General features: G+C 32.7%; 1 protein-coding gene across 2 annotated transcripts in view; it reads left to right on the top strand.

Annotated features, from left to right (window-relative positions):
* Window positions 1–2,890: 2,890 nt before the first annotated feature.
* Window positions 2,891–13,729, top strand: part of LOC124362057 (protein phosphatase 1 regulatory subunit 7-like) — a 46,819-nt gene continuing 35,980 nt past the window's right edge. Inside the window, exons 1-4 of one of the 2 annotated variants that reach the window (XM_046816212.1) lie at window positions 2,891–3,161; window positions 8,248–8,337; window positions 8,482–8,546; window positions 12,979–13,175. In XM_046816212.1, the coding sequence (XP_046672168.1) occupies window positions 3,140–3,161; window positions 8,248–8,337; window positions 8,482–8,546; window positions 12,979–13,175 (374 nt within the window). In that variant the 5' untranslated portion in view covers window positions 2,891–3,139. The remainder of the gene's footprint in view (window positions 3,162–8,247; window positions 8,338–8,481; window positions 8,547–12,978; window positions 13,176–13,729) is intronic. The other variant, XM_046816213.1, reaches the window with a different exon arrangement.

Here is a 13,729-nt window from a genome sequence, read left to right as displayed (position 1 = left end):
CTGCACACTAGTTCGACCTCTGCTTGAGTATAGTTGTGTCATGTGGTCTCCTCATCAAGTAACTTTGGTGCGCCAGATTCAATCTATACAAGACAAATTCATCCGTCTATTTGGTTGTAGGCTGGGATTCGCCTACAGAGACGTAGACCGCTGCGGTTTATCGAGGAAGAATTGGGACTTTGTTCCCTGGAAACCAGAAGGAGTTATCCAGGGGGTTATGTTTCTGCACAAACTTATCACTGGCGGCATTGTTTGTCCAGAGATCTTGAGAGGAGTTTTCTTTCGCTGTCCAATGGGTACGAGATCTTCAGAACTATTCGGCAGACGTCACGTTGGTTTCGAAATATGAAGCCAATAGTACTCTCATACGTATCCAACGTCTTGGAAACATAGTATCTCCTCACGTGGAGTTCTTCGCTGATAGTGTCACTGTGGTCAAGAAGAAAACTGTAAATGGCCTTGGTATTATAGAAATTGCAAGCGTCATTATGGTTATTGATTTTTGTTGAATTATATATTATTAGCGACATTTGTTATAGATATTATTATTGTTATTATTATTTATTTATCTGTGTGTGTGTGTGTGTGTGTTTGTGGGTGTGTGGTGTGTGTGTGTGTGTGTGTGTGTGTGTGTGTGTGTGTTGTGTGTGTGTGTGTGTGTTGTGTGTGTGTGTGTGTGTGTGTTGTGTGTGTGTGTGTGTGTGTGTGTGTGTGTGTGTGTGTGTGTAGGTGTGTGTGTGTGTGTGTGTGTGTGTGTGTGTGTGTGTGTGTTGTGTGTGTGTGTGTGTGTGTGTGTGTGTGGTGTGTGTGTGTGTGTGTGTGTGTGTGTGTGATGGTGTGTGTGTGTTGTGTGAGTGTGTGTGTTTGTGTGTGTGTGTGTGTTGTGTGGGTGTGTGTGTGTGTGTGTGTGGTGTGTGTGTGTGTGTGTGTGTGTGTGTTGTGTGTGTGTGTGTGTGGTGTGTGTGTGTGTGTGTGTGTGTGTGTGTGTGTGTGTGTGTGTGTGTGTGTGGTGTGTGTGTGTAGATGCGCTGCTTTGATTCTTTGGAAATGTATTTATTATTCGTTTTTCTATAACTTCAGATTTTTTTATATAAATTGTTATCCTTTCATAGATTTAATTCTGTTATCTTTTTTTCTTCTAAATATTTTTTATTTTTCATTTGTTGTTGACTGGTAACTTACAGATGTTTGTTTTGATATCAATTAATTATGTGCTTGTTTGTAAGTAATACGTAGCTCCTAGTCATTCATTAGTTTATGCATGTTAGCCACCACTTGTTAAATTTTTCATTGTTATATTTTTTGATGTAATTGGGTTTCTCCCGTTGAAATAAATAAATAAATAAATAACTTTGTTTTTTCTCTTTCCCTCATTGCTTTGTTTTTAAATTATTCTATCTTTTGTTAGAGCGAGAGACGTATTCAACACCGTCTTATTACCTGTCGTTTTTGTTAACTTTATTGTTGTTGTTACCTTATTTATATTTATTATATCCCGGTTTTATTATTTTTTGTTTTGGGAATACTCTTTATGTTTATTAATTCATTTATTTCACTAATTTTAACGTTTTTTGTGTTAAGTAGTTTGAACTATATTATAGCAGTTCCACACTTTCACGTATGTTTTTTTGTTTTTTGTTTGTTTTTGTTTTTTTTTTGACGTGACAACGTCTTAAATTAGGTTGCGGCTCGGAGTCACTCATGAAAAAGTGTAACGCCCGGTAACGTTACGATGCCCGTCCAGTGGGTCCGCCGCACGGGATCCGCACGGGATAAAGCAGATAACTGTGGTCCGCCGCACGGGATAAAGCAGATAACTATGTTTATTCGTGAAAATGTGGAGTGCTTAGATTCGTCATTTACAACAACTACAACAATAAAGGTAAATAATTGTACACTGATATTTCATTATCGTAAACTATGATTGATTGATTAATTGTAAGATTGACACAAAAGTTGAGAAACTGAGTTTATAGGTTATGTCATACTATTGACAAATGTTGATAGTGTTAAGTAAATTATTAGTTTAAATCACTCTGCAATCAATCGTAATTCAGTCGATTGAGAAGAAACAGCGCGTATTGCTAGTCAAACATTTAAAATAACAAATTATAACCTCTAACCTGTCATAACAGTGCGACCAAACAAACGAACTAAACCGACCAATCACCACGCGCGGAGTTAGAATTTAACTGTGTTTAGCAAGAATTTCAAATTCCAATTTTAGTAAATGTTTTATTCAATTTTACCATTTACAATAACAAATTTTAATTAATTTCAAAATTATGTACAATGTTTTAGTAAACAAAATATATTTCTATAGTTAAAATTTGTGCAATTCTTATTTTCATTCAATTCCTTGTTCCTATTGTGCAATTTAATAATATTCATATCAATAAATATTCTACCGAGAAAAAGACGTTGTCACGTAAAATCTTCGCCCGTAAAACCGACTTTACAGGCAACCATAATTTTTTTGTTGCGAATATGCACTTTAGAGTCTCTTGTTATGGATTACTTTGTTCTACATAAATTTTGTTGTTGTTAAGTTTGAACCTGTTTTGTTTGATAAGTTTATATACTGCACAATATTGTATGAAGTATATGTAATGGGAAACCGTTGAAATAAATATAGAAATAGGGTCTTGCTCACGCTAATTTATATGTTTCATAGTTTTTACTTAATGTTCTTTATATATTTCTAGAACAAATTGTAAAGTAAAACAGTTCTAGAAAAAAAGAATTCATAGAATAGTCCGTGGTCCATTTTCTTGGTTATGGAATTATCAATAATTCCTTGCCATAAAACGCACTCATTTTGACTAATCTGCTACTTTTTCCTGTTACCGGTGTCACCGGTTGCTTTCCAGATTCGACCAATGAGTTATCAGGCATTGACATTACTCAATACTCAGTCTGGTATGTTATGTTTGAAATTTTTGCGTTAGATTTTGGTGTTAATTTGCTCCATTTCAGCCTTCACAATTCTTTTGGTTATTATCAGTTTAGTTTGACGTGTTGTGAAATTGAAAAATAAATTATTGCATAATTTGATCTTTGGTTACTTGTGATACTTTGGTTATTTATAATTCTGTGAAAGGTATATTATTTCTTAATAAGTGTAGAGTTATCTTCAGAAATGGAAAATTCAAATAATTCTGGTAAGTAAAAACAATTTAATTTACTTTTCATGGAGTGTTTAGGATTAGTTTTGTTATACTATACCATATGTTTAAAAACAATAGTGTAATAAATAAATTAATTAAGCATTACAACAGTTAAAAATTATGGCAGGATATTTATAAGGTCATTTAACTAATAAAAAGTCTACATACAGTACTTGTGTAATACAAGGTGCCTTGAATTATGCTTCTCCAGCTTGGTCACCATGTCAAAAAAACAGGGCCTTCAGACCACCCTAAGATTAGTTGTGTTGCTTTAAGTGATACTGATATTGGGAAGTACTAGTTGAGGACTTTCATATTGAACTATTCCTCCAGAATCTTTAATGAGATGTGATTGGCAAGCCTTGCTCTACCAACTCCTCAGCAGTAATCTCTACTTTTCAGCCCATTCCTGAAATTTACATGAGACTTCCAGCCAGAATGAGTCTTACCACGTCATTGATTACTGTTTTAGGGGAACTGTATGTAACGACACAGTCCATTAATGAAAATAGGAAATTTATCTACAAGCTAGTCTACTTAAAAAACCTTGGATAATACTTTGGCCACGTTACAAAAAATATCTAAAACTATTTTAACGATTTATCAAAATAGCCTAATTGAGGCTACTTTCATTTTCAGAAAGAGTTTTTATGAGCTGACAAACCCTATAGGCCTATTGCACAAAAATTATTAATGTGTTTGAATTTTAGATTAGCCTAGGCCTCTATATGAGGGGTGCAGAATCAAAACTCACTAACTCCAAAAATTCGAATTTCTGATTATTTTTTGCTATTCTTTGTTTATCCCTACTTCCATATCTATACTTATTTCACGTCAAAACTTACTAGAACTTATTTAAGAGTACATTTTAAACTACTTGTCATAATCAAAACATACTAGTTCCGTGGCGTTTAGAGAGTGTATATCTATCCTTAAATTTTCAGCCAGCTGAGTATTCATTGATTCTCTAGCCAATCGGAGTAAAGCACTGAATAAACTGCTGGGTTAGTTGGTTTTGGTTATATTTTTAAGTTGTGTTTTGGTGGTGTGCTCTGCACATTGTTTATTATGCTTGGAATTTGTATTATTTTCATGGAGTATAGAGATGTTAATTACTCCAGTTAAGCCAAGTAATTGAAAGTAATTCAAAATCCTGAGGAAGTTTACTAAATAATCTTATCAGTTATGACCATAAAGATGTTGGCAAAGACTGCAATGTCCTTGGTTTCAAACATTGTATTAATAGCATATTAAAGCCTACCAATCAATGGTATTTTACAGTTTCCAAATGTACGAGGGTTTATGTAAAAATTATACTCGATACAAAAAATCTCAAGAAACCGTTTGGTTACTCAGAAAAAAATCACAGTGTGTGGAGAAATCCCTTACCTTAGCGACTGTGCAAGCTATAGCTCACTGTTTCTTCCCAGAAAAAAAACTGTTTCTTAGCAATGCAAAAGAGAATGATGTGAAAAAGCTCTTAATTAGCTAAACATTATGGAGAAAATTGGTATAATCTGGAAGATCTACAGTTTTTTATTGGGATTCTGAACGAAGCTACAGCACACACAGATGACACAAAAGGTAATCAGTTGTATGAAATAACTGACGAGAATCTTATTTTTAATTGTTTAGCCTCAATTTGTATTTTATATTTTTAAAAGTAGATGGAATTTTACAAAGAGCTTCTTTGGTACTTATTTTCAATACATTTAATATCTAGATTAATGAAAATCTGTCATTGTTTTGATCTATCTAGTAAAGACTAATACTAATTAATATTCCAAATTTTAAAATTAAGTACAAAGAACTAATCTTAACTACAGCTAAATTTTACTTATTTAATTAAACAAAAATTGATACTTGGTAATAAAAATAATAATACTTTATGAGGATCAAAACTCAATTCCATATTGTTACAGGTAAAAACTCTCTTAACTCCAGGTGTCAGTGTCAAAACTCTCTAACTCCAATTTTTTTTTAATTTATAAGAACACAGTGTAAGCTTTGCTAATATATGTTGTAACAAAGAGTTTCTATGATTATTGTTCTAATTAATGTAATTACTTTTATTCCGAGCTAAGAGTAAGCACCCGAAACAGTTGTTTGTGATTTCCCAATATTTTTATTTTTAAAGTTGGTGAGTTTTAATTCAACACCTCTCATAAATATCTCAGTTAGTCCATTGATTTAGGGGACCATGGGTGGATAGGACTTTCTGCTTGGGAGGATATAAAACTAAGGAGGGGTCGCGACATGAGGTTATCAACATTCACATGAAAAAAGGGCAGGCATTAGAGATCCACCAATTGTATTTGGATTGTATTTGTATAATTTAAGGAATTTTCAGTACTTTTTCCTGTTTTTCGTCATTTTGGCTGTAGTTTCTAAGTCCATGGTGAAGTTTATTCATTTCTTTTTTGTTATTTCAGTCTTGTTTAATATTGCACAACTTCTTCGGGCATCTTTGTGTTGCTTTTCTCCATTGGTTAGATTTTGTTGCATAGTTCATTTAAAGAAAAAGATGTTCTTTATATTTTTTTTGGTGGTAGTGAATAGTGTTGTGAGTCGTAGCCCACGCTGATGGCTGATGGCATTTACTGTTACCCCTTTCAACTACTAGTTGCTTTTACTGGTTTTCCAAAATGGAATGTTTTCTGTAGTCTTTTTAATTTACTCTTTAAACATTTGGGTCAATTCGTACCAAGTAGTCCAGCACTGGTTGCTTGGCCATCTCAGAAAATTTTTATATTTAATGAGTAAATACACTTAGATCTGCTAAGTCGACAGATTTCTTATAGTTCACAGTTTAAAAATGGCAACGAATTTTGTGTTAGTCCACGTACTACTTTTTGTGTTCAAAGATATCTATGGTTTTTAAAAGTACTCAGAATGGATTGCCCTTGGGGGTCAATAAAAAGATTTAAAAAAATGTATTTTGACTTACCAGACTTAAGAGAATCTACTCATTAATATACATTTTTTTTAGATGATCAAGCAACCAATAAATGTTTTCCTTAAGCATATGTAGGGACTGACCCTTTTTCTTTTGAAAAAACAACAAATAATGTGTATTTGTTAAAGTAAACATTTATCAAAACCTTAATGAGTCGTATCTGTAAGAAGAAAGTTGAATTAATCTTGACAGACGAATATTTGAGGGGAAATATTCATGAACTTAGTTGTCTAACTTATTTCAACAATTATGCTGATAGTAGTTTGTAGTCCGATAGTTTTTGTCTTTTGAAAATGTTTGCTCTTATCTTACACCAGTTTTTTGTTTGTGTGAAATTTGGCATACAAATTTTAAACCTCTGCCAGTTTGAAAGTTGGCTAACAAAGATATTTTTTATAGGTTTAGTATTGAAATGTAGTAAAATAAGTTTTATACAAAACTATAAATTTAAAGTGCTTCTTTAAGTTTATAAATTTTTAATTTTTGTTTATTTTATACTGAAACACTCACATGTTACTATCAAATTACCTAAACACCTAATCAGGAGACCTACACACTGATGTCTTGCTCAGGTGGATAAATAATCTTCAACCTATAGATCCAATTATAGGCCTATAATTGGAATCTTATCTAATTGTATCTTCTACATATTCTATGCAATGTTTATATAGGATTAATCTCCAAAAAAAGTTGTTAAATATCCCATCCAAGCTATGTACCCTTCAAGGGCATTAGAAGTAAATCCATTTTTATGCATCCTTATAGGATGTAAGGAATCGAATATTCCCTTTATATAGGGTATTTACAAACTCTCCGGAAATATTTTGGAATTTTGTTCTTTGTGTCAAAACAAACAATAAATTTACTATAAACATTGGTCAGATTCTTAATATTATCATTTAACTTTTCAAGATTGCTTAATACTGGAAAAACCGATAAATGTTTAAAGAATAATAAAGTCTATATTTAATTACAAACGTTTTGACACCAGAGACGTAAAAATCGGTTAGTAATAACTTAGATTTAAGATTTTAACTGTTGTAATGCACGGTTATTGATGCCTTAAAGAGTGACAAACTTAGATTTAAGATTTTAACTGTTGTAATGCACGGTTATTGATGCCTTAAAGAGTGACGGTTTTGCCTAACAAAGATAGCATAATATATCAGGAACCTCATTTCAAAGCTTCGTACTTGTACCTTAAATCGGCAGAGTAACCTAATATTCAGTCAACCATCAGTTAAAATTAGACTGCTTTGATTGCCAATATTAAAAAGTTAAGTCAAAATTAAACATAAATTAATGCTCAGTTACAATATAAACTAATAATTTCATCAAGAATAAATCAATAAGAGTAAGTGGGACCGCGCCTGATTTGCATAAACTTGTTTCTGCAAATTTTAAGAACAATTCAACTAGTGTAGTTTCAGCTCTAGTTCACCTTCCTCTTAGTGCATATTATGGAATCTGATTGATGGGATTTGGCGTCACATTCGTCTGAAGAGATCCTCCAAAAAAACAGGCAAGATGAACACTTTACATCGTTTCAACATCAGAGACACATCATCAGGTGCATAATTGAGATGATACAATGAAAATACCACTTCACCTAAATTATACTATGTTTTGCAGTCTATGTGTCTCTGATGTCGAACCAATGTAAAGCGTTCATTTTGAGCTTCTTTGCTGTCAATTTTTTTGGGATCTCTTCAGACGAACGTGACACCAGATTCCAGAAGTCAAGTTTGTGACAGCGTCAGGTTCTAGATGCTGCACTAAGAGGAAGTTGAACTGGAGCTGAACTCAAAATTCACATTGAACAACCGTTCCCACCATAACTGCGTTTTTCCAATATATCCCAAATCAAGATCACGCTCCGGTTGTGAGCCAACATCTGATCTGTGCTATGATTGCATAAGTCACAGTTATGAATCTGGGCTAATGGATTAAGCTTTGTAAATATACATGATAGACCTAAGCATGTATCACTAATATTAGGATCTACATTATTATTATTATTGTTTGTACTGCATACAATATCTAACATGTTATGCTTTAAGAAATAAGTTTTGGCTGACTAACAGTTTGTGTGCTGGGTTTGCTTCTGTAAATGGCTTGTTCTAGACAGTAACCCCCTGCCAGCAGCAGCAACACATGTCAGGAAGTCGGTCAGTGTGGACACGTCCGCTAGTGTTGAAGATACAAGTCTTCCAGGTATAAACACAACTGACTGCATGTTAACACCTAAGTTTGCTTGAATTTATGCAAACCCCATTTAAACTTTGTGGAGTTGTTGAAAACTAAAATTAATTAAGTAATATTCTCATTCTAAAATTAATGACTGTTGTCTTTGCACAGGAGGGGACAAACAGGAAGAAGAGGAGCAAAGTATAGAAGACCTAATCATAGACGTAGAATGTGAGGTGAGTATTTTGTGATCGGTTGGCTTACCAGAAGTAGTGGAATACAGTACTTAATTTGAAATATTAATTTCTAGGGCCATTCAGAAAATAAGTTGCTTTAGTAAATAAAAAATAACACTTATATTTTACAGCCTTTTTATTGTATACACTTGAAAGAATTACTCTTATACTATTTTTAAACATAGTTATTGTTTACATTTAATCACTTATTGTATCTAGATAGAAGCTTTTCAATATTAGTTGAATAAAATTCTGCCACCTATGTACATAACCGATCACAGCAGTTTTCATGGCAACAAGGTGTGACTTTACTCCATTGATTGTCTTTTTTGTTTGACATTGACATAAGCCACCCATGTTTCATCACCAGTGGCCATGTGATTAAGAAATAAATCACATTTTTCATGTTATCGGATAAGAAACTTTAGAAACTTTTTCTCGTTACCTTTGTTTTGTCTTCATCAATCAAGAGTTTGGGTATCCTTGGGCTCAGAATTTACAATATCCGAGTTTCTTAGTCGTAGAAAATGTTTTCATAATCTGCGACTGTGAAACTTTGATTTTTCCTAAACTTACGATGTCATAGGTAACTACAGAGCATCAGCCACTTTGCTTTTCAAAGTCAAAGTAAAAAATTCTTTATTTACAATTTCGTTTAGAAATATAATGGTGTCAAAATCGCGTAGTAGGTATTTTTCTTGGTTTTGCTTTACATTACTTAAGAGTTTTTCGTTGTAGTGAAGAATTCTTCCAGTGTGTAAAGTGGTCGTTCCATCAGCCAGTCATGCAGTTGTTTCTTGAGTTTCGTAGAGCTGAGGTTCTTCATGGATTCATGTAGTGCATTATATAGTTTGCGTCCCATGTATGACGGCTTCTTGCTGTATTGTGTGGAGTGGTGAATTGGAAGGATGTAGTCTTTGGCTCGTCTTGTATTATAACGATGAACATTTTCTCCTCGGGTGTGTTTAATAAAATTGTGAACACTGTTCGTTCTTCACAAAACAATTGGCACCATTTGTAGTGTAGTTCATAATGTCTTCTCCTTTACCAAGAGAAATGCAATGATGCTATTTACTTCAGTCGGCGGGAGAGTTAATTGTGGTGACCATTTTGAACACTAGTCAAGGGTAGTTAAAATAGCACCTTCACTATGACACTGAACCAGCCAGATGTGTATTGAACGTAGTTACAAAATGCCACTCAGATTGTGCCACTACCAAAACCCATTTAGCAATCAGATATGTTAGGCTTATGTGAAACAAAAACATTTTTATCTAAAAAATAATTGCTCTGTCAAAATCTCACCTTTGTTGTGATTTTTAATGATCCTAGGAATGTGATAGGAGCATACTAAGATAATATCATATAGAAGTATATGGTATTCTATGTGAATAAACAATGATTTAGTTACTATTGGATTTAATAGGCTTTAAACTAAAGATTTCATGTCTACATGCAATATAATAAATATAGGGGAAAAATATTTAAATATACAACAATAAAAAAAATTCTGTTTATGGTAATAAATCTTTTATTTACAAGAGACGTTTCTTTGAATTACGTATGGCTTATTGTAAAATTGAGGACAGAATCAGAAGACATCAGTCATGAATATAGAGTACAAAATAGGTGCAATATAATAATTTACAATGTTAATCATTACTTAAAAAATTACATTCATATATATCAAGGGAGGAAATGAACTATAATGGATTTATGTGAATCTATTTCATAGTTTCCTCGTAATCATTTTTCAGTTTTTAATTCGTGATACTTTTAATCATTAAGAATATACATTTGTGTTTATAACTCTATTACAGTTTATAGTAAACAAAGAATGTTCAAAATGTAACAGGAATTTTTATTTGTTGGCAAAATATATATTTATTTGTTTACATTAATGTTGTCACCTTCGGATAACTTTTAGCTCTTTCAACGATGCACTTTTAATGCCAATTATGCTTGTAAAAGGCACCCCTTAAAGGTTCTCTTTGTTTGTGGAAAAAATACCTTACGGAACCATGTGTGGAAAATATGAAGGCTGGGGCATCGTTACAGTACTGTTTTTGGCCAAAAATTCATGACTAAGCTATCAAGTGTGAGCAGGTGCATTGTCATGGTGCAAAAGCCATCAATTGTTTTTCCACAAATCTGGGCAGTTTTTTTTTTTTAGATTGCTTCACACAAACAGTGTTGAACTTGTTGGTAGTATTCCTTATTGACCGTTTGACCTTGTGAGAAGAATTCATGATGCACTATGGCATTGAAATTGAAGAACACAGTGAGCATAACCTTCACGTTCGACTGCAATTGTCGAGTCTTAGTCTTGGCTATCCAAAATGCCTCCTATGGGATGATTGAGCCTTAGTTTCAACGTCATATCCATAAACCCATGTTTCGTCATCTGTTAAAACATTTTTTAGTAATTTTACATCGTCGTTGATTCATTAGTGACTCTTGAGCAATAACACATTATTCACGATTCGGTTGTCCATTCACCGCTGTTTTTGTTCTAAATTCAACAATTTGTGAACAAATTCTGCTGCCACACATATCCGAAACATTCAAAATAATTTCCATTCCTGAGCCAATTGATATGCCAACATCATCAGCGACTTCTCTGATCATAAGTAACAACCATTGCGATCGCTCATATCTATTTCTTCCACTTTTTCATGTTTTCATTGGTTGTTGATGTGCTTGGGTATCTAGAGTGTTCGTCATTTTCAGTGTCTTCACGGCCATCTGTGAAATGTTTCTACCACCCTTAAACCCTTGTTTTACTTATAAATACCAGCTCACCATAGGCCTTTGTTAACATTTCCCACAATTTACTACACTATTTAATTTCTTACACAAAATTTTTTTAACAAAAGAAAATTGCTTAGTTCATAAAAATTGTCTAACCTTAACAGCTGCGATTGAAAAAGTAAACAATGAATACAGCTGGAAATTGTATTATACTTCATTACCATGAGTACCAACATAATATATAGATCTTGACAGTTGGACTTTCTAAATGTGTAAAACTTAAAAATTACCGTTACTTTTTGAACAAACCTCATATTTCGTTTTAATGCATGTTTTATATTTGACCTAAAAACTGATGTTAAATAAAGAATACATAGTTATGAAATATGGGTAATAAAAATTAACTATGGATTTAAATTTTATAACAAAATTTGGATTTCAGCAGACACATATTGCCAAATTTAGGTATAATTATATAGATTTGAAATGTCCAACAATAGAGGAATTTAGTTTTACTATTCTTGAAAAAATTACAAAATTGCAAAATTGATCAGTTTTAAAGGTGGTAGCTTTTAAGTAGTAGAGTCTGTACAGTAAAACATTTATGAATACAAAGGTTAACATCATATAAATAAATAAATATAAAAATAAAGGCCAGACTCTTCATCTTTTGTTCAAGAAACGAGTTATATTGTTCAGGCAGTACCATCACAAGAAATAATGTTATGAGCCAAAATTATATATGGTGATAAGAATTACGTCAATATGCAAATGGCATATTGTTCCCCAGAAGAACATTTAATATCTCATAAAAATAAAAACTAACTTCTATATCACACATAGGAATATACAGAAAGTCCAAATTGTTCCACTGATTATTCTTTTTCAATTTAATTGAATACGGTTTATTTTAAATGTTTGATTTAGCTCCATTTCACCTTCCGCTCGTTACAGCATCTGAAATCTGATACTGTCACAGAATTCTGTCAGATGTGTCATAGACATTGTCAGATGCTGGACTGAGTGGAAGGTAAATTGAAGCTAAGATTTAAAATCAATCAAACATCCCACCATAGCTATGTTGTGTGTAAATAAAATATATTTATATTAAATTGTATTTATTTCATTGTGTCATGAAATAATTACATGTGTTTCATGTGTTATGTGATGTATTATGATATGATGTATTATGTGATGTTATGTGTTATTTCATGTGTTATGAAAGATTACAGTAAGTAAAACAAAATGAACACATTTTTGTTAACCATTGCTTTGTCAATCACCACCACTTATTGAGCAAAAACCAATGACCAAGTATTTATATGTAGTTTCTTTTCTTTAAGTTCCAAATTTTATCATAGTCAAAATAAATTGTTGACTTTGCCTAGTTCTCCTACAAATTTCAAAATAATTCTGAGTTCATTTCATGTTTTGGAGTAACTGAGCTCAACCACTATTAACAGTACACAGATTTTTATATGTACCAAGAAAAAGCATGAAATTAATTTATTTGTGTTTACTAAAATAATGTTGATTGCTCTTCTCTCCACCTTTTCCTTTCTTCTGTATCTCAATTGTTGTTCTCATCTTTTTATAGTCAAAGTGTAGATGGATTAAAAGTGGTTATTATATTGAATTTGTACTTTAAATACAACTGCAGTGTAGTTCTTATTTTTTGCAGGAACTGGACCTGAACCACCGGCGGATAGCAAAGATAGAGGACCTGGAACCTCTGAGGTGTCTGGAGCGGCTTTACCTGCGGTGGAACCTCATCAAGCGGATCGAGAACTTGTCAACAGTGACGACTCTACGAGAGCTGGAGTTGTATGACAACCAGATCACTGTCATAGAGAACCTAGATGCTCTCGTCAACCTGGAGTTAGTATCTAAGATGTTTTAAAATTATGTTCATGCAGATCTAGTGTCACTTTATTTTATGTCTCTAGATTATGTTCTCTGGTTTATTCTTCCTATACTGGGCTGGAGTAATTCATTCTCATTCATCTTTGAGAGATTCCATATTTCCGTACAGTACATTTACATTTTTTGAAACAGTTGCTATGGCTACAATCGTCTATTAAAACAAACGCAATTTTAGTTAGAAGTGATTTAGTAAGTTAGCTATAAGTGACTTGTCGCTAAAAATGTTTCTTGAATGTTGAACAACATTCAAGAAACATTCGATTTTGCAGTCATATTTTTGATCAAACTTTTTCTATAAAAAATCAGACTTAACCCTTTCAGTGCCAACGTCCGACTACACGGACGTACATAAAATGTGCAAGAAGAGCCAGCGTCCGACTACAAGGACGCATGTAAATTGTGCAAGAAGAGCCAGCGTCCGACTACACGGACGTGTTTTAAAATATTCGTAAAAAATACAAAAAATATCTAAACAATCCTAATTTTGTTATAATTGTATTTATAAAGAT

The sequence above is a fragment of the Homalodisca vitripennis genome, chromosome 5 (genome assembly GCF_021130785.1).
Source record: "Homalodisca vitripennis isolate AUS2020 chromosome 5, UT_GWSS_2.1, whole genome shotgun sequence".
NCBI classification, from domain to species: domain Eukaryota; kingdom Metazoa; phylum Arthropoda; class Insecta; order Hemiptera; family Cicadellidae; genus Homalodisca; species Homalodisca vitripennis.
The sequence above is the reverse complement of the archived record's forward strand: the minus strand, read 5'-3'. Positions and strand labels throughout refer to the sequence as shown.